Here is a 19,321-nt window from a genome sequence, read left to right on the forward strand (position 1 = left end):
TAGTTCATCTTGCGTAAAAGGAAATTTACCTGGAAAACAATGGTTTTTGACTCACAATTCCCAATATTTTCCTGTGACCTGTCGAAAATAGTGTCAGAGAGAGCCAGATAAGAGGCATCACTGTACTTATGCAGCTACGGCGACGTAAGAAGCCAGTATGTTCGTACATGTAAAACATTAGAAGATCTTTCTTACATTTTGTCATAAAAGAAACAAGACATTAGAGGATACTCCAAGAGCGTCGGAATTTCATGAACCATACTAAAATGCATAGTTCACCTTAAAGCGCGCATTCGTATGTCCAGATTCCCAATGACGTAGGCCTCAACCTGATATTAAGCTTTTCAGTGTGGTTTTCGGGACAGAAATTTTCTTGGAGTACCAGTACTGTTTGGTTCTTTATTATGGCATTGTGGCATACTTGCTAGAAGATGAAAATTTGCACTTGAAATGCAGCAAACAGTTGAAACTAGCCAATAATGTGGAATTAAACACTTCATTTCAAATAAATTTACTGCTGCAGCAGGAAAGCTTAATAAAAGCCAAATTTCTTTAGCAAACCAACAAAAATAACTTTATTGTTCTGCAAGGCAATTAATGCTTGACCGTCAGAAACGCAGAAATAAAACAAAATCTGAAACTACTAACATATTTTAGCCTTCCATAATTATGTGAATGTATTTTAATTCACTTGATAGCTCCAAGCCACAGAAATCCATCTTGTTTTCATCTGATGGGAAAGCAGGAAACGAAGAGGAGACAGAAAAATCACTAAATGTAAACATGGGTCACGTGGAGACCCCCCCCCCCCCCCCCCCCCCCCACTGTAACTCAGACCGCTCTGCACATCAGAACATAATAATAATAATAAATTTTTATTTATTAAAAAAAAAAAAATCCGCAATGAATACTGGATAGGATTATTTGTAACCCGGAGAACAAGAAGTCCTCAGAAAATCTGGAGTCTTTATTGCCTATTAGCTAGTAACTTGCTCTTCTGTGTGACATAAAATTAAATATAGGATACCCAAACCCTAATGAAAAAGCTGTTAATACAAATAGTACCCAAGACTGGTGTAGTTTCTCGATCTGATTACATCTATTTTGTCATTGTGTGCTGCATAAAATTGTTGCAGCAATTGTAACAAACAGCAAATAAGTGATACTGTTTTGGCAATAATGATCATTTTTATAGTATGACAATATAATTCACGAAGTACAAATACAAAATACCTATTTGGCCTAATACAATCAAAAAGCTTTATGTTAGGAAATAGTTTAATATTTCATTCATACACTCCAGATTCTCATGCAAGAGACCAAAAAGTAGTAGAATCAACAACATAAACAAGCAGCAGTTGGCGTTTACCGGTTCGGCTTTATTCCGCTCAGCTCGTATAGCCCCGTCCCGTTTTGTCTGCAGGAAAGTTCATTAGTTCATTTCTAGATGTGACGAGGATTTCCCTGGCAGAAACACCACATACACTATGCACACATTCAAAAATCAACTTATAATTCATTCAGAAATCAACGTAGAATGTGTTCAAAAACGTCAAAAAACCAGCAGGGGTGTGTTTCAAAATCTTACGAATAATCAATAGACCAACATACGCTGGATGCTAGGTGCTTTGTGAAACAAGATTTTTTTCTTCAAGAATATGAATTTGACCCCTCCCCCGAAATTGCCTCGGGTGCCCCTCCCCTCCACTAGATCCAGGCCCGCTGTGCACGTGTGAATCTGGCAGCTTGGGTGAGTCCAGTAAAATTTTTCCGAGTACCCCATGCAGCTGGTTGCTGCTTCCACAGCCAACAGCCACTTTTTTGTAACCAGAAGTAGGAGAAAAAATTACTCATAGGCGACTCAGCTGCGTGTGTGCATGAGCCCGCTTGTAACTGCATAAATGACTAATGTAAACTGTTGTGACATCACACTCATCGGAGGCAATTTGTTGTTATGAAGCATTTTATAGTCTTGCTAAAGCCTTTGACACATTTTGTTGCTGGCAGATGCTTGTACATGCACTGTATTATTTTATATGGCACATTTCCTTTGCAATTTAAGTTGTATTTTCATTTTTTTCTCTCATTCATGTTTTAATGCTGCAGTATTATTCTGCAGTAGAGGGGATACAGTAATATCCTTTGTTAGAGTATTGGTTCTTACCAATCAAAATTACAAAAATTTAACTGAAAACTAAAACAACAAAGAATTCCCGAAGTTCTAAAAAATTCCAAGGTTTGTCCCATATATACCGGGTCATATACACCCTGAGGAACATCGTCTCATGAAACACAAATAGCTCTTTACCGATTTGAAGTGCCAAGTGTTACTGACAAAGGATTTCAAATAGATTCCCAATTTTTGGATTTCAGGAGGCTTTTGACGCTGTACCTCACAAATGGCTTGTAATCAAATTGTGTGCTTATGCAAATCCTCTCAGTTATGCGGCTGGATTTGTGATTCCCTGTCACAGTAGTAACATTTCATAGTGGTTTTCACTGTATAGGTCAGGAATCCACTACACACAGGAGGCGAACATACGGCTAGCAGGGGCTGTGTCATGTGGACTGTTCAGTTTTCTAGGTTAGAGGTCTCCGGTAAACACAAAAAGGGCTTCAGTCACAAAGGGTGCAGGCTGAACACAGGAAGAATGTAGATACAGGAACCATCGGTATAACAATTGCAAATTTTCGTAGCTGTGTTGGGAAGTACCAGAGCTCTGAGCGCTAATAGGAAGCACTGGTGCTCAAATTGTTATGGGCACTGAAAGCTGGCTAAAGCCAGGGATAAGTTCATCCAAAATTTTTGTGAAGAACCGAATGGTGTTCCGAAAAGGATAGGCTAAACACAGTTGGCGGGGATGTGTTTGTTGTTGTTCGTAGTAGTTTACCTTGTCGCAAAATTGAAGTAGACAGTTCCCGTGAGTTAGTATGGGCAGAGGTCATTCTTGGTGACCTGAATTGAATAATAACTGGATCCTTTTACTGACCTCCCAATTCATATAATGCAATTCCTGAAAGGTTCAAAGTAAACTTGAGTTTGACTTCAAACACGTACCTGACTCATACAATTATAAATTGGTGACAACTTTAATTTACACTCGATATGTTGGCAAAAAATACATGTTTAATTCCGGAGCTAGGCATAAAAACATCATCCGAAATTGTGCTAAATGCATTCTCTGAAAATTATTTCAAGCAGTTAGTTCATGAGGCCACGCGAATAGTAAACGTTTGTGAAAACACACTTGAACAAATAATCCGAGATAATAAAGAGCATCAAAACCGTATACAGGAACTGGTGAACACGGGGTTGTCGTAGCGAGATTGAGTATTGTAACCCACAAATCCTCCAAAAATAAATGAAAAATGTACCTATTCAAAAAGCAGATAAAAATTCACTTGATGCCTTCCTGAGAGATGATCTCCACTCCTTCCAAATTAACAATGTAGGTGTAGACCAGATGTGGCTTGAATGCAAAGAAGTATTATCGGCAGCAATTGAGAGATTTATAGCAAATAAATTAACAAACAACGAAGCTGATCATCCTTGGTACATAAAATGGATCAGAACGTTGTTGCAGAAACAATGAAAAAGCATGCCAAATTTAAACAGACTCAAAATCTCTAAGATTGGCAATATTTTATAGAAGCTCAAAATTTAGCACGGACTTCAACGTGAGATGCTTATAATAGTTTCCACAACCAAACTGTCTCGAAACCTGGCAGAAAATTAAAAAGAGATTTTGGTTGTATGTGAAGTATGCTAGTGGCAAGACACAGTCAATACCTTCTCTGCACGACAGCAATGGAGATACTATCAAAGACAGTGCTGCCGAAAGCAGAGATACAAAACACAGTGTTCTGAAATTCCTTCACCAAAGGAGATGAATTCGAATCAAGAACAGCTGCCAACACGAGTAACATAGAAGTAGATATCCTCGGAGTAGTGAAGCAACTTAAATCACTTAAAAGCAAGTCTTCCTGTCCAGATTGTATACCAGTTAGGTTCCCTGCAGAGTATGCTGATACAATAGCTCCCTACTTTATCATATACACTCATTCGCTCGATGAAAGATCCATACCTGAAGACTGGAAAATTGCACAGGTCACACCAATATTCAAGAAAGGTAGTAGGAGTAATCCACTAAATTACAGGTCCATATCATTAACGTCAATATGCAGCAGGAGTTTGGAACATATATTGTGTTTGAACATTATCAACTACATCGAAGAAAATGGTCTATTGACACACAGTCATCATCATGGATTTAGAAAGCATAGTTCTTGTGAAACACAACTAGCTCTTTACTTGCACTAAGTGTTGAGTGCTATTGACAAGCAATATCAAACTGATTTCGTATTTTTGGATTTCCGGAAGGCTTTTTGACACTGTACCACACAAGCAGCTTGTAATGAGATTGTGTGGCTTATGGAATATTGTCTTGGTTATGTGACTGGATTCGTGATATGCTGTCAGAGAGGTCACAGTTCATAGTAACTGATGGAAAGTCATTGTGTAAAACAGAAGCGATTTATAGCATTCTCAAAGGTAGTGCTATAGGCCCTTTGCTGTTCCTTATCTATGTATATGATTTGGGGGAGAATCCGAACAGCCCGTCTTAAGTTGTTTGCAGATTATGCTATTGTTTATCGTCTAGCAGGTAAAGTCATCAGAGGATTAACAAAATTACAAACTGATTTAGAAGAGATATCTGTGTGGTGTGAAAATTGGCAATTGACCCTTAATAATAAAAGTGTGAGGTCATTCATAAAAGTGCTTTATTGGCAGAACACTTAGAAGATGCAACAGATCTATTGAAGAGACTGTCTATACCATGCTTGTCTGTCCTCTTTTGGAGTACAGCCACAGGGTATGGGATCCATACCAGATAGGATACATCGAGAAAGTTCAAAGAACAGCAGCATGTTTTGTATTATCTAGAAATAGGAGAAAGAGTGTCATGGACACGATACAGGATTTCGGGGTGGACATCATTACAACAAAAGAGTTTCTTGTCCAGGTGGTATCTTCCTACGAATTTTCAATCACCAAATTTCTCCTCCTAATGCAAAAATATTTTGTTCACACCGACCTATATAGGGAGAAACCATCATCATCATCATCATCATCATCATCATCATCATCATCATCATCATCATAAAATAAGGGAAATCAGAGCTCGCACAGAAAGATACGTGTTCAATTTTTTTTGCGCGCTGTTCGAGAGTGGAACAGTACAAAATTATTGTGAGGGTAATTCCATGAACTCTCTGCCAGGTACTTAAGTGTGATTTGCAGAGTATCCATGTGTATGTAGATGAAGAAAGCTCAGCTGCACACTATCTCACTTGTTATTGATCATACAGGACAGAAACATCAGTGCCTTATTAACATTATTTACACAGTGCTCACCACTTAACACTTACTACAGAGAATATCTTTGCTTGTGACTAAATACTCAAATTTGCTAAAATTTAAGAAAAAATCTTACAGGAAATTACAAAACAGATCTCATGAAACTAACTAAAGCAGCATGAAAAGTTCTTGCTATAGTTCACAGTAAGTGTTGGTACATTAAAGTGGTATAACAGATGGTCAAGTATATTCCTTTTGAAATAATGGTGTGCACATAAGAAGGCGGGTGGTGGGGTGATGCACAATGGAAATACGCAGTTAACATGTGATGCTTCATCAAATAAGATCATTCCAGCTGTAGCACATGGTTGGAACATGTTATATTGGTTTTCATTTTAGTTTAGGTATGGCGAGGATACTTAGCCACAATAGTGTTCACTAGGGATGGCTTAAAAAAAGGCAACTATTAAGCCAAGAACAGATCGCAGTAGATTTCTGAGTATGTAAATTATTCTAGGCAGAGTCAGAAGCAGAAACAGAGGCCTGATGTGGCATTTACCACTGAGTTGCCAGTAAGTAGGGCACACAGCACCTGCGATGTATGTTTTGCGACAGACATAGCACACTGGCAACTGTACAAAAAAAAAAAAAAAATAAAAAATCCACCATCCTTCTATGTGCAGAATGCATCATGCAACCTCCTCTTAGTAGCACATCACTATAACAAAGTCATAACAGGAGATTTTGACATACAAAAACACTAAGCAAGCATGGGTTATAGGGAAGAGCAAGGAACAATGAACTGTTTAGGAGAATAAAATTTAACTCAGAACCCAGAAAACAATTTCAATGACTGAGTTTGTGCAGTAATTCATCTGAACAGCAACTTCAAAGTCAATAACTTTAAGCATCCAAATACCTTACACAATCCCTGATTTAAGCTTTATAAGAAATGACCAAACACAAAGCAACAAACGGAAGAGCCACTGTACCCTATAGAAAATGCTCAGTACAAGGGAAGGTAGGTCATGGGTGTAACTCAGTCCCAGTGCATGGATTTTGCAAACAACTAGACAGATTGCCGATAACAACAATGGGGCCAACACAACAAGGGACAAGACAAACTGCAGCAGTTTAAGGGTTAATTATTACTAGCTACCTAATAACATTTATGTTCCTTGAGATCACAGGAGAAGCCTTGTACCCCACCTGAGCACAATGCATGCAATGCAACATTTGATGGTGATACAGTGGTTGGACATAAGGGGGAAGAAAAGGGTTTGAGAATTATTTAGGGACTGATGTGTCCTTTCATTAAGCAGTAAACCTGTACAACATGGTTGATATTTGTCGAATATTTGCTGCATTCTTCATACTATTATTAAATAGGCTATGCGCAAGATCACTTTGACTGGTACCATCACCGCTACGGGACCCATGACTACAGTTGTTCTGCTATATACCAACAGCTTCATGCATGCAAGTTTCAAACGAATCACAATAGAGAAAAAATCTGACTTTGATGACTTAAAAACTGTCAATTACTGAACTAGACTATTTACCAACTACCACACAGAGGTGCTGCCAACATGGCAGGCATCTGCTAAAACCGTTTTTACATGGGATAACACAGGACAAAAAAATTATACAGAAAATAAGATACAATCCACCACATTTTACAGTGCACTATGGTGGGTACACACATACAAGTTGTGATTTCAAATCAAGGTTAACTGAGAAATGATACTTATGCACTACAATAATTTAAGATTAAATTATGTAAAGATGCACAATGAATTTAAAAAATGCAACTCTGCCCAAGTAATTGATTTTATGGATAAACGTAACGGAAGTACGGTGCGGATCTTCTGTGTATTTCACTTACAAGGCATGAATGTATCTTATACTACAATGTTTTGTTTTTGCATTATTAATGTACCACTTATATCCTACAAGCTCAAAGTGAAGGGCATGAAATGTGCTAACTATTAATAGATTAATGTCCAATACTACAAACCCTTTCAACAAACTCTACTCTACAAAATTTTTCTTTTCCTGGTCGATGTGTTTTACCACAGGAAAAATGTTCTACATTTTTACCAAAATGCGAAGTTCCTGTTTAGTTACATGTAGTAATAGTAATTTAAGACTGAAAATTTTGATGGAAATACGCCAAAATTGCGCTATATCTCTTACGTTAACTGAAAACTAATTCCCTATCAATAAAAATTCAGACAATATATAATTGCATTACATGGCTTCAGTAATATTTGTGTTACTTCAGTTACTACAAGAGATATTACAATCAGCAAAATGCTCCTCTTGCTTCCACATGCAACTGATATCATTTTCACCACTTTTTCTGTGGCGTCACAGATGTCACACTTCACAGCAGAAAAGTTTAGTTTCCAGTATACCTACCTTGCTCTTGCTAGAAGAAAGAGTAAGGAGATCGTCAGACAAGTCCAAGGTATCTCTTTGCAGAAGACTGAAGATGTAGCGGGTATAAACCACTGCATCAATGCCACGAGCTTCAAGCTGCTCGTCAAGCCAGTCCTGGACAGTAGAGGGCATTGACACCAGCTGTGGATACTTCATGCTACTCTAATCCTGAAAATGAATATATACAGTAGCATTATACTGATGAGAACGTAGTGCCTGTGTTAAACAGGAAAAAATTGTAAGTTTAGTGTGTGTGTGTGTGTGTGTGTGTGTGTGGGGGGGGGGGGGGGGGTGCAGTGCATTTAGCATGGGTTGGCTACTCCACAACATGTTCATTATAGGTGAGTTATGCACAGATCTGGGGCCTCATTGCAAGAATGTATCAAAATTATATGCACTCCTTTATAAACTGAGAAGTGAGTTCATTCAAAGCCCTATGCAGTCAAATGAAGCCCAAAACCTTAGTACAATATAAATGTAACAATACAGTCTCAGGCTTTTAGAAGGTTTACTAAATCACACTTTACATACAAAACAAAATATGAAAAGCTATGTAATTTCAGGATGTATGCAGCCAATTCAAGGACAAGGCAGTGAGTTTTGTGAACTGGGTAGTAGATACATTAAGCTGCAAAATCATATTTTGTATTGCTTCAACCCACAAGGTCAGAGATTAAAAATTTGTGGGATATGTGACTACTGGAGGCAGTGAAGAAAGAAGATTCCTTGTTAGAAAGAAACCTGTGTGAGTATGAAGCTCAGATGATACAGGAACAATTTAAAAGTGCTTAGTCATTGGTGAATTGAAACAGGAATCGATGGATGGAGAGAGAGGTGTGGGGGGGGGGGGGGGGGGGGACGACAACATAGCAATCATGCCTTCAAGGTACTGACAAAAGTATTTAAGAATATTATGCAGCCAATCAGCTTTGAGCAATGCACTGTCAACAAGTTAGTATTAGTCAGCACTATGTAACCATGAGGGTGACAATTCAGTAGTTGTACACTATAAAAAACACTAAATATCAAGGTTATGGACAGGGTTACTGTTGTTGTTAACACCTAACATATTATAGACTTGAAAAACCAAGACAGTGACTAAAAACAGGAGTCTTCAGCTGGGACAAAAATTAATCACAGGATGCACAATATAAAAGAGACCATCACATTAAATTTATTGTCTTTGTCAGATCTCAAATAAACCTTTGCCTACAGAACTAACTTAGACCTTGTGCTACATTAGGGGTCAGCCTGTCATCACAATGCTCCTGACACATTCATTCACTGGCTTCATCACCTCACAACGAAACTATCACCTAAACCTCTGGATACACTGCAAACCTGTCAGTCATCATAACCTTCACGTGAAAAAATAACACCAACAATGTCAAAGCAGGATGACTGCAATGGACACAACAGACAATTATTTTATATATTATTTAGGGAAACCAACACAGAACTGAAGCACAAATTTTTAAGGTACTTCAAAGACATGAATTACTAATGGTGATGGTCACGATAACAATAAACTTAACAGGTTACAAAAACTACAAAACCTAAAGCAATGAAATACACCCTAATCGAAAAATCATAAGGGTGGTGATTTCTTTCATTCATTATATAATGTAGATACCATCAAAGAGAACCTCAGATAATGTGGAATGAGTCAATGTACGTGTCAACAGACAACAATGAAATTGTAGAAACCATCTGTGCACGCAAATTAATAAAAAATGTCCACGCTCATTTTGTTTCTCTAAATCTGAAAAGGAGGAATAAATGTACTTTACAAGATTTGCACAGTATGTGCTTGACAAAAAAAAAGAAATAAAAAGTTATATCCACTGCCTCTCATCAAACAGTGCTTGAAGAAGGGGTATACAATGAAAATGTTCAGAGATAGCTTTAACTTTTAATGCTTCAGAATGATTGAAAACCAGCAAGTCAAGTTACACTAATTCCAATCTTTTCTCTTTAGCGTTCAATCCTGAGCTTGGGTTACACCATTCCCCTCTTCCGTGTGCCTTACTCTTCATTTCTGTGTATGTAGTGCCTCCCACATCATAATATGCTGCACGTATAACGTCCCTTAGAATTCTTTCCCTCAATAGTTCCTTCGGCTACAGGTCCAATGGTGGTGTTGGGTCTCAAAATGTGTCCTACAAGTTTTGTCTCTTCTTTGGACATGTCTTTTTTCTTGTGTTCCTCTCAGCACCTCTTCACTGGAAAATGTCTCTCCAGCTGCTCATCCTTCTCCTCACCCTACCCCTCCTCATCCTGTAGCACCAAATCTTCAAGGCTTCTAGCCGTCAATTCTCTTGTTTTCCGACTGTCCAAGATACACACAAGTATAGGGCCACACTCCAAACAAATATTTTCACAATCTGTTTCCTTATTTCTAGACTGATGTTCTTGCTGAGAATAAGTTCTTTCTCATATTAATGCAATTTTGGCATACTGTATTCTGCTTACAATTTCTTTCCTATTTCTACCATACTTTATGATCCTCCTTCCCAAATAAGTAAATTCCTCCATTATTTTTAGCCCTTCTAGTCCAATTTTTATTCTTACAGGTTCGTATTCTTCTTTAGTACTTTATACCATCACTTTAGTCTTTTGCTCATTTATTCTCATACCATACTGATTACAGAAAATCCTTTCCATCATGCTCCTGTAGAACATCTTTCGTCTCTGTATCACAGCAATATTACCTGCATAACACAGCAAGTCTGTATTCTGCCCATTAATTTTGATATCCACCTCAGCAGCTTCACCAACTCTGTCTACAGCTTCCTGGATGTGAGCACTGAATATAAGACCAGAAAGAGCACATCCCTGTCTCACACCTGTTCTAATTCTGCTTCTTTCTCCTGACGAAAATTCCGAATCACAGCCACATCGTTCTTACAGAAGCTGTGTATCACCTGAATAAATCTGTACTTCAGACCTGCTTTCTTCAGCACTCTGAACATCTCTTACCAGACAACACTACCAAACACACTTTTCCAGGTTAGAAAGGCAATAGAAATTGGTTTCTTTTTCTGTATTAGCTTTTCAATAAGAAGCCTAAGTTTCAGAATCACTTCTCTTGGTCATAACCCTCTCTGAACCCAAACTGATCTTCACTCAACCTGTCCTCCGCCTTCACATCAACTCTCCAGAACTATCTTTGAGAAGTTTTGATGCATGCAGTATTAGGCTTAAGGTTCAATACTGTTCACATTCTGTAGCAACTGCCTATTACTACTATCTATTTACAGTGTAAAAGACAGTGACACGTAGCTTTTAACCCTTTCACTGCTACAAGCAGGCTTGCAACAGGCTGTGCCAAGTATACTATCATTAACCATACAACCATCAAAGCAGGGACAAAAATTGGCCGTACATTTTTCTTTGATTAAATTTCATTTGGCAACCTCGAATGCGAGTTTTACAGTGCCCTATTGAGAGTCTAATTGTCGAGTTTCATTTTCATTGTTGATTACTAACCATTATTAGTAGTAGTTTGCTTTTCTTGTAAAATAGATTTTTTACAACGAGTTATAGAGTGTTGGACGATGCAGAAATTATTGCTGGACTTTATAATGCTCGACACAAATATTTTACAAGTCCTGGTAGAGTATATCTTGCAGAAGCACCAAGGCACTGTAAAACGGATTTTGCCAAAATAGTCTGAACATCAGGGAAGAACTACTGCTAGGAAAGTAATATGTATATGTGATTCATTCAAGAAATTTTTCACTCCTAAAATAGAACACAAATTGTTGACCATATAAATGAAGAAGCTAAAAAAAATAAAACTTATTTCCTGCTAGTGTTTTTGAAACATATGCTTTGATGGGAATTTCCCAGGACACCAATATTTCCATTATCTGATATGTGGTCAACATTTATTAGGAAGAGCCACATATGGAGGAAGTCTAAGAAAGACAAGTGTGTATCAGCTACTGAAAATTCTTTGCTTTGACGATACAGATAGCAACGCAGAAAGACTGTGGAAGTGACAAATCTGCACCGCTGCGTGAAGCACTTTAAGAACTGAATGAAATATTTCCCAGGTACTTCAGAAGTGGATCTCACAATAAAACTGATTAAATGCTATGTCTTTTCAGAGGTCTTTGTCATTTTAAAGTTTTCCTTCAAGACAAACCTGGAAAATATGGTATATTAATTAGAATTCTTAGCAGTGTTACTGAAAAATACATAATAAAAATGGGAGTGTATGCTGGAAAAGACAGTAGACCTGCCTGTGAATGAGGTCCTCTTGAGACTGAAAAGGCTGGTGGAGCCAATAGAGAAAACAGGCTACAATATCACAACTTCCCCACTTCTGTGGAATTGGCAGACATTCTGTATGAAGATTACAAACTTACACTGGTTGGGACACACAAATCCAACAAAAAACACATACTGCGAGAACTTAAGAAAACAGCAAGTAGAGAGCTGTATTCCTCCAAACTTGCATTCACAGATCAATCTACTAAGAAGCCTCCAGTAACAATTGCCTCTTACATCACAAAGGGGAAGAAAAAAAATCTGTTGATGTTGCCAATACATCATCATGATGCAGAAGTAGTAGTTGGTACACCAGAAAAGAAAACCCATATAAATCTATACTATAATTCCACTAAGGGAGAAGTGGATGCCAAAGATCAAATGGCTAGGACATGCTCAACAAAAAAGTGTATAAGAAGATGGCCACTGTCAATGTTCTACAGCCTACTTGACACAGCTGCAGTAAACTCATACACACTGTTCAAGATGAACAAAAGGAAATCAAATGCCAGAAAACTGTATCTCCAGGAATTAGCCCCTGAACTTCTGAAACCATATGTAGAAGAGTGATCCAAGGACCTGAAAGGATTCTAGTTCCCTATTATTTGCAAGAAGAGGGAGATCCTTGGATAGAAACTAGAGGTTACCATAACTGCTGCAAATGAGGAACCAACTAGGAAAGCAAGATGCTACATATGCTTGAAGAATGCAAATAACCCGAGCCAGAGACAAAAATCACGAAAACCAAGTTAACATGTGGAACCTATGGTCTATGTTAAGAGTCATTCAGACTCAACCATTCTGTGTTTAGGAGGTAAACGTCATTTGTAAATGACAGTATTCTCTCCAAGAGACAAGCTCCCCCCCCCCCCCCCCCCCAATGCACCATAACCTACATTTGTCCAAGTGTGTGTATTTTGAAACTTTCCATAAAGGAGGAAACTGTATTATTCAGTTATGAGATCAAAGAGTGCATTGTAACTCTGGACAGCTTGTGTATTTAAGTACATACTTTATGTTCCTAGATTTGACCACTGTTGGTTGTTATATTCAACCAATGTGTTCAAAAAGTTATGTTTTCCATTATGTTGTCAATATTTCCCATTAAACTGATTTCACATTGGAAACACAATTGCTCAAAATAAATACGTATTACAGGATTTTTAAGACAACTACTGACACCAAGACCGTGACTGCTTCCTGCACGTTGTATTACTTGTACTGGCCTCCCAGCACTGTGCTGAATATTTTGAAGATAGACTGTGAGCTAAATGTTGTAGAATCTGTACTTCCACTTTCTCCAGTGCTATTGGTCTATGCTATCACAAGGGAAATTGCTTGCTGGAACACATTTCTAATACTTTTGGAGTATGTAAATAAAATGAATTTATCTCTGGCAAATTTCAAGGACAGAAATAAATATTCTCAAATACAAAATAATCTTTTACGTCGGAATAATCTGATCACTTTTTTATTAGCTGTTGCTATACATGCTGTGTATGTACTTTGCACTGAACAGACAGTGCTGCGTATGAGAAATTAGGTTCAACCGTTACCAGTACACTATTTGATCTGCAGAAAGACTTCAAATACTGAACTTTTAAACTTTTGAATACTTTTTACAATGTGCAGTGTGTATTTTCAATTCTTTTACATGTCTGTAGACAACTTTCATGGAAACAAAATCATGATACCTGAATATAATTACTTATATTACATGGAAATAATGATAGAGTATCATAAGCAGACAAATTATGTATAATGTTTGTTTGTAAGTGGCACAATACACGCTGTGTAATTACAAAATAGAAACAGCATCAACTGAAACAGCAAGTTTGTTTCTTTCCAATGTACTATTCAATTAGAGAGATGCCCCAAAGGAGGAAAAGTTAATCGCCTGAATACTTTTCACAACACTCAGTATGCACTTTTCATCCATTTTGCCCTTGGGCAAGCTTCACAGCCAAAAATCAGGGTACAATCATATAATTGTTTCTGTAACATTGGACTTTCATCATATTGTGAAGTGATGAATGTGAAGTTTTTGCTTAACTGGCGAACTAAATTCTGTGTATTTACATTATATATGGAATAAGTATTGTAGTATCTAAAAGACTATATCTGTTTGTTTCCAATATATTTCTTCATCTTAAGGGGCACCTGAAACTCACAAGCACCTGATACTTGAACTTTAAACATATGTATTTTCAAGTCCTGCTTTATGTCGCTAGGTAAATTTCAATGTCAAAAGTCATAATATCCAAATTTAACTATCTAAATTATGCGGTAATAATTTTACCATATTGTGAGCAAAAATGCGTATACATATGGGTTTTATTTTGTTGGTGCAATGCATGTTGTGAAGTTATGAACAGAACATACATTGTAGCATCTGAAACATTGTCTGTCTCAGCGACTTACTCCATCTGAAGAAATTGTTTGAATACTTTTTATACACATTTTATCAATTTTCCAGTCTTCCTTTTTGATTTGGGCTCTGGATGGGCAATGATGAAGTTACAATTAGCTTTTTATACTGTCTTTTTTTTTACATTTTTGCATTTCTTGTTTATTCTTTCTTTAAGTAATTTATTCAGACATGTCAAATAATTCCGATTATCAGTTTCAATTCCCGATGATCAGTAATGCTTCTTTTTATGACAAATCTTGAAAGTATACAACACATAATTGTACATTTCAAGTTTTGCACTGGTGTCCAGTTTCCTGGCACACACACTTGTTTTGTGGAAAGCACATACCTGCTTCCATTGAATGTTCACTCACAATAGCATTCAGAAAATGCCTCCCTGTGTATCATAGGAGGATCCTTGTCATCAAAGCACTTTCCTCTACCAATTTTTCTCTGTTCTGTTGCATATTTTTCTACAATCTTCCTAACATGAGATAGGTGAAAATCTGTGAGTGCCCTTTAGAGAACACTAGCATTGAAAATGCACTAAAACAGAAAGTGGAAAAAAAATAAAAATTAAAAAAAAAATCTTATACCATTTCTCAGTCTTACACAATGATGTTACTGAACTGAGTAACATATCACAACCAAGGTTGCCACGAATTTCCCCAAGTGAAATTCCCTGATTTCCAGACAAGTTCTAGCATTTTTACCTGACAAGTTTTGAGATCTCAAAGGTAAATAAAGACATAAGTTGACAAAAAAATTTAAGGAATTTCGTATTTATCCCCATGTGTGCAAAAATCTTAAGTATTAACATCAACTTCTTTTGTAATGAACTACTTTTTGATGGAGAAAGCAAGCCAAATGGTATCTGTGTTTCATTATGACCACTGTTATTTTATTTCTGAGAAAGCAAGCCAAATGCTATCTGTGTTTCATTATGACCATTGTTATTTTATTTCTATAAAACTAAACACACTTGGTGACAAAAATATGCATTTCCTCGGAGTCACAAGACAGATTTAAAATACTTTCACTTGTTTCAGAAAAAACCTCAGGTGTCTGGAAAGAAGTGTATGAGGCAGGAAAGAGTTGTGTAAACCAACATTATAGGTGATTGCCAATAAAATGTTGGTTCTACTATTATGTTCATTCTCGATTATTACCCACTGTGTTATGTCTATTATTTTACAGATATTGTGCTATTTTTCTTTTGAGAAATATACAAGAACATATCGAACAAACCACCAGCGACTGCCACAATTTTATCCTCCTCCTTGTCTATATTTTCTAATATATAAATTCCTTTCCAGGTGCCCAAATGTACTAGAATAAATAAAATGTCTATGAAATGCCACACCATACAAGGTACTTGCAGTGAGACAGTCATAATTCCTGAAATTCATCACCTGTGGCCTCTAGCCTGCCGAGGAGCACGCAGTCCTGGGTCCATGGATAAACCACGAAAATCTGCAGCATTATGACACACACACACACACACACACACACACACACACACACACACACACACACACACACACACACAAATATACACAAATCATCCAGGCACAACTCGTGCACACATGACCACCGTCTCGGGCTGCTGCGTCAACAATCTCTGAGAATTAGATCCAAACAAAGCACTCCTCATGCCTCCCTGCCTCTCATTGGCAGCTGCTAGGCTAGCGGCAAGAAATAGCAGCAGCTCTGACTGCAAGTTGAGGGGAGTGACAGGAAAGGGAGAAAGGAAGCAGCACCCAGCCAGTGACAATGCATGGCATCTCAGTAATCAAACCATATCATCTACTGAGACCAAAACAAAATTTTTTCAGTTTTTTCTTCTTCAAATTTCCCTGATACAACTAAAATTCCCTCATTTTCTGAACATGTGTCAACCCTGCCACAACAGTAAACTGCACTTCTACTCACGTTGTAATCTACACTACACTGGAGTTTACCGATTTTCTTGCCAGTATTTCTGTCAGTATTCTCAGTATCAATCATTTGTTTAGAGTTTCAGTGCCCAACAACCATACTTCTCTTATCACAATACCTGGTGGTAATCATTCTGTCAGTTATTTCAAGTCCTATTTCTCCACATTTCATTTAACTCTACAGTTTTGGCATGTTGCACCTGTTACAAAAAACACCACATGTGGTTGCTGACAGGTTGTGGAGGAATGGGTCTGCACTGGAACATCAATACTGACGTTCACAGTATGTCATGTTCCAAATATAGTTTCATACGCGTTGCCATTACATAATCTTTTCCTTGCATTGTAGAACCCAGTTCTGTTGTTGTGCTGGTATATACAAGGCATTCTAAAACGCATCCAGTCTAACAGTCACACATCATAAACGTCCATTCCAAATCGACTTCATTTTGAAGGAACATATTGTTTGAAAGATAATCAATCTTTGAACAAGAGACATTGGTCAATGCACAGCTTCCGACATGGACTAAATGTGTTGCCAAAAGTCTTATGAACGTTATCAGCAAAATCCCTAATTTCAATCAAACTGTTGTCTCCAGTATCTCCACAATGCCACTAAATTGTAGCATTTTCAAAAGTGAAATAAAATGTATTGGAACATAATTTCACTGAAAACTGTAGTGTTCAAAGTATATTATGGACCAATAATCGCCTATCCTCAACTATTTAACTTGAGCCGTTTGGAGACACGAACAGCAACAAAGTACTGAAGTTCCTCAAATCCAGTATCATTCCACACTGACATTCTAAAATGCACAGATGCATGAATATTTGCATTGGTGTTATGTAAAATCTAATCATTTTATCTGCCGTAAAATGATACAAGTCTTCTTAAAGGAATATCATAAAAAATGACAAAACACTCTAGTCAGTAACCAGTTGATATTAATGCTCCAAGCCAGCTCATCAAATGCAAGCTTTAATCTGTTGTTCTCAATCAAAAGTGTCACTAGAGCAAGCTCTTTTCACTATCACATTCTGATTCTTGAGATTCTGAATATTTACTGGCTGACTTTCTTGCGGAAAAATGAAATTGGTGTAATGCACCTGCCAATGTACAGATTCCATTTAAGGCTACTCATTACCACCAACATCAGAGAATCCACTACCACTGCCACTCCTTGTGAGTATCTCTAAAATCTCCCCATCTGTGCAACCACAGCAAATGGCATTTCTCTCCCAGAACAAAAGAATGCAAAGTTGATACAGACAAAAACATGCAAAGCAAAACTGAAATCTGCAGTGAGGAACCACGCCAGTGAATGTAGACGCTCACTCTAAATAGGCAGCTGAATCTCTAACTGGAAAAACGCTGCTAAAATTCAGCTCTGTATTTTAACACTTATAGAACAGGCAGGTACCTGCAGCTCAGCACACTAAAACTTGTTTGCAGCAGTGGGGTTCTGTGATACGGGACATGTGAACATGTCAACAGCACTTCACAGAAACACTGATGCTGCACATAAAAGAGAGACCACTGCATAATAACCACAAAACAAAGCATAGACTACACACAGAGAGATGCTGAATGAAACATGCTTGGCTGTTCAGAGGGCAATGAGTAAAATCTTAAGTGAATACCATAGCAGGAACTGCTAAACACTCTTTCACAATACCTAAAGATTCTAGCCACATGGTAAAGACCGATAGTGGCACCAACGTCAATGTTCAGTCCCTAGCAATTGAGACAGGGACAGAACAGAGTAGCAAAGCAAAAGTTGAAATGCTTAACTCTGCTTTCAAATGTTCCTTTCCTAAGGATACTCCAGGAGAATTGCAACAATTTAATCCTTGGTACCACTGAAAAGATGAGTGAAGTCAGTAATGGTTTTAGTGGTGTCGATAAACAGCTGAATCATTAAAACTGAACAAAGCTCCAGGGCCCGATGTAATCCCTATCACATTCTATATTGAATTTGCGGCTGAGTTAGCCACTCTTCTAACTAAAGTCTATTGCAGATCCCCCTAACAAAAAAACTATGCCCAGTTCTTCTAAATAGGCAAAGGTCACACCTGTCCATAAGAAGGGTAACAGAAGTGATCCACAAAACTATTGTCCAATATCGTTGACATCCATTCATTTTAAAATCATAGAACATATTCAGAGCTCAAATATAAAGAGGTATCTTGAATGGAATGAGCTCCTCCATACCAACCAGCATGGGTTCTGAATCATCAATCATGTGAAACTGAACCTGAACTTTTATCTCATGACACACTGAAAGCTTGGGACCAAGGCAGTCAGGAAGGTGCAGCACGTCTTGATTACTGAAAAGCATTTGACTCAACATCATACCCACACTTATGGTCAAAAGTTCAATCATATGGGGTATCAAGTGAAATTTGTGACTGGATTAATGATGTTTTGGTAGGGACGACACAGCATGTAATCTTGGTTGGCATGTCAATGTCAAATTTGGAAGTAACTACAGGTGTGCCCCACGGAAGTGTGTTACAACACTTGCTGTTAATGTTTTATATTACCGTATTTACTCGAATCTAAGTCACACTTTTTTTTCCGGTTTTTGTAATCCAAAAAACCGCCTGCAGCTTAGAATCGAGTGCAAAGTAAGTGGAAGTTCTGAAAAATGTTGGTAGGTGCCGCCACAACTAACTTCTGCCGTCGAATATATGTAGCGCTACACAGGCTTGCTTTGCACGCACAAAGATAAATACTGGCGCCAAAACCTCTGCGTCAGTAAATAAATTAAAAAAGATGGAAGACAAGCTTTTTTTCTCCGCCCCGAGTTTCGAACACTGCATTTTCATACATTATCCAACGAAGTAAATACAAATTCCGTATTGTTCATCTTAGAATGTAGCAGCATTTCAGTGTAC

At 37.6% G+C, this 19,321-nt stretch overlaps 1 protein-coding gene across 2 annotated transcripts in view; it reads right to left on the reverse strand.

The window, feature by feature from the left end:
- Positions 1 to 19,321, reverse strand: part of LOC124775955 — a 93,660-nt gene that overhangs the window by 65,318 nt on the left and 9,021 nt on the right. For both annotated transcript variants that reach the window (XM_047250899.1, XM_047250833.1), the window contains exon 3: positions 7,781 to 7,969. In XM_047250899.1, coding sequence (XP_047106855.1) covers positions 7,781 to 7,957 — 177 coding nt within the window. In that variant the 5' untranslated portion in view covers positions 7,958 to 7,969. The remainder of the gene's footprint in view (positions 1 to 7,780; positions 7,970 to 19,321) is intronic.

This window comes from Schistocerca piceifrons, chromosome 1 (assembly GCF_021461385.2).
Source record: "Schistocerca piceifrons isolate TAMUIC-IGC-003096 chromosome 1, iqSchPice1.1, whole genome shotgun sequence".
NCBI classification, from domain to species: Eukaryota; Metazoa; Arthropoda; class Insecta; order Orthoptera; family Acrididae; genus Schistocerca; species Schistocerca piceifrons.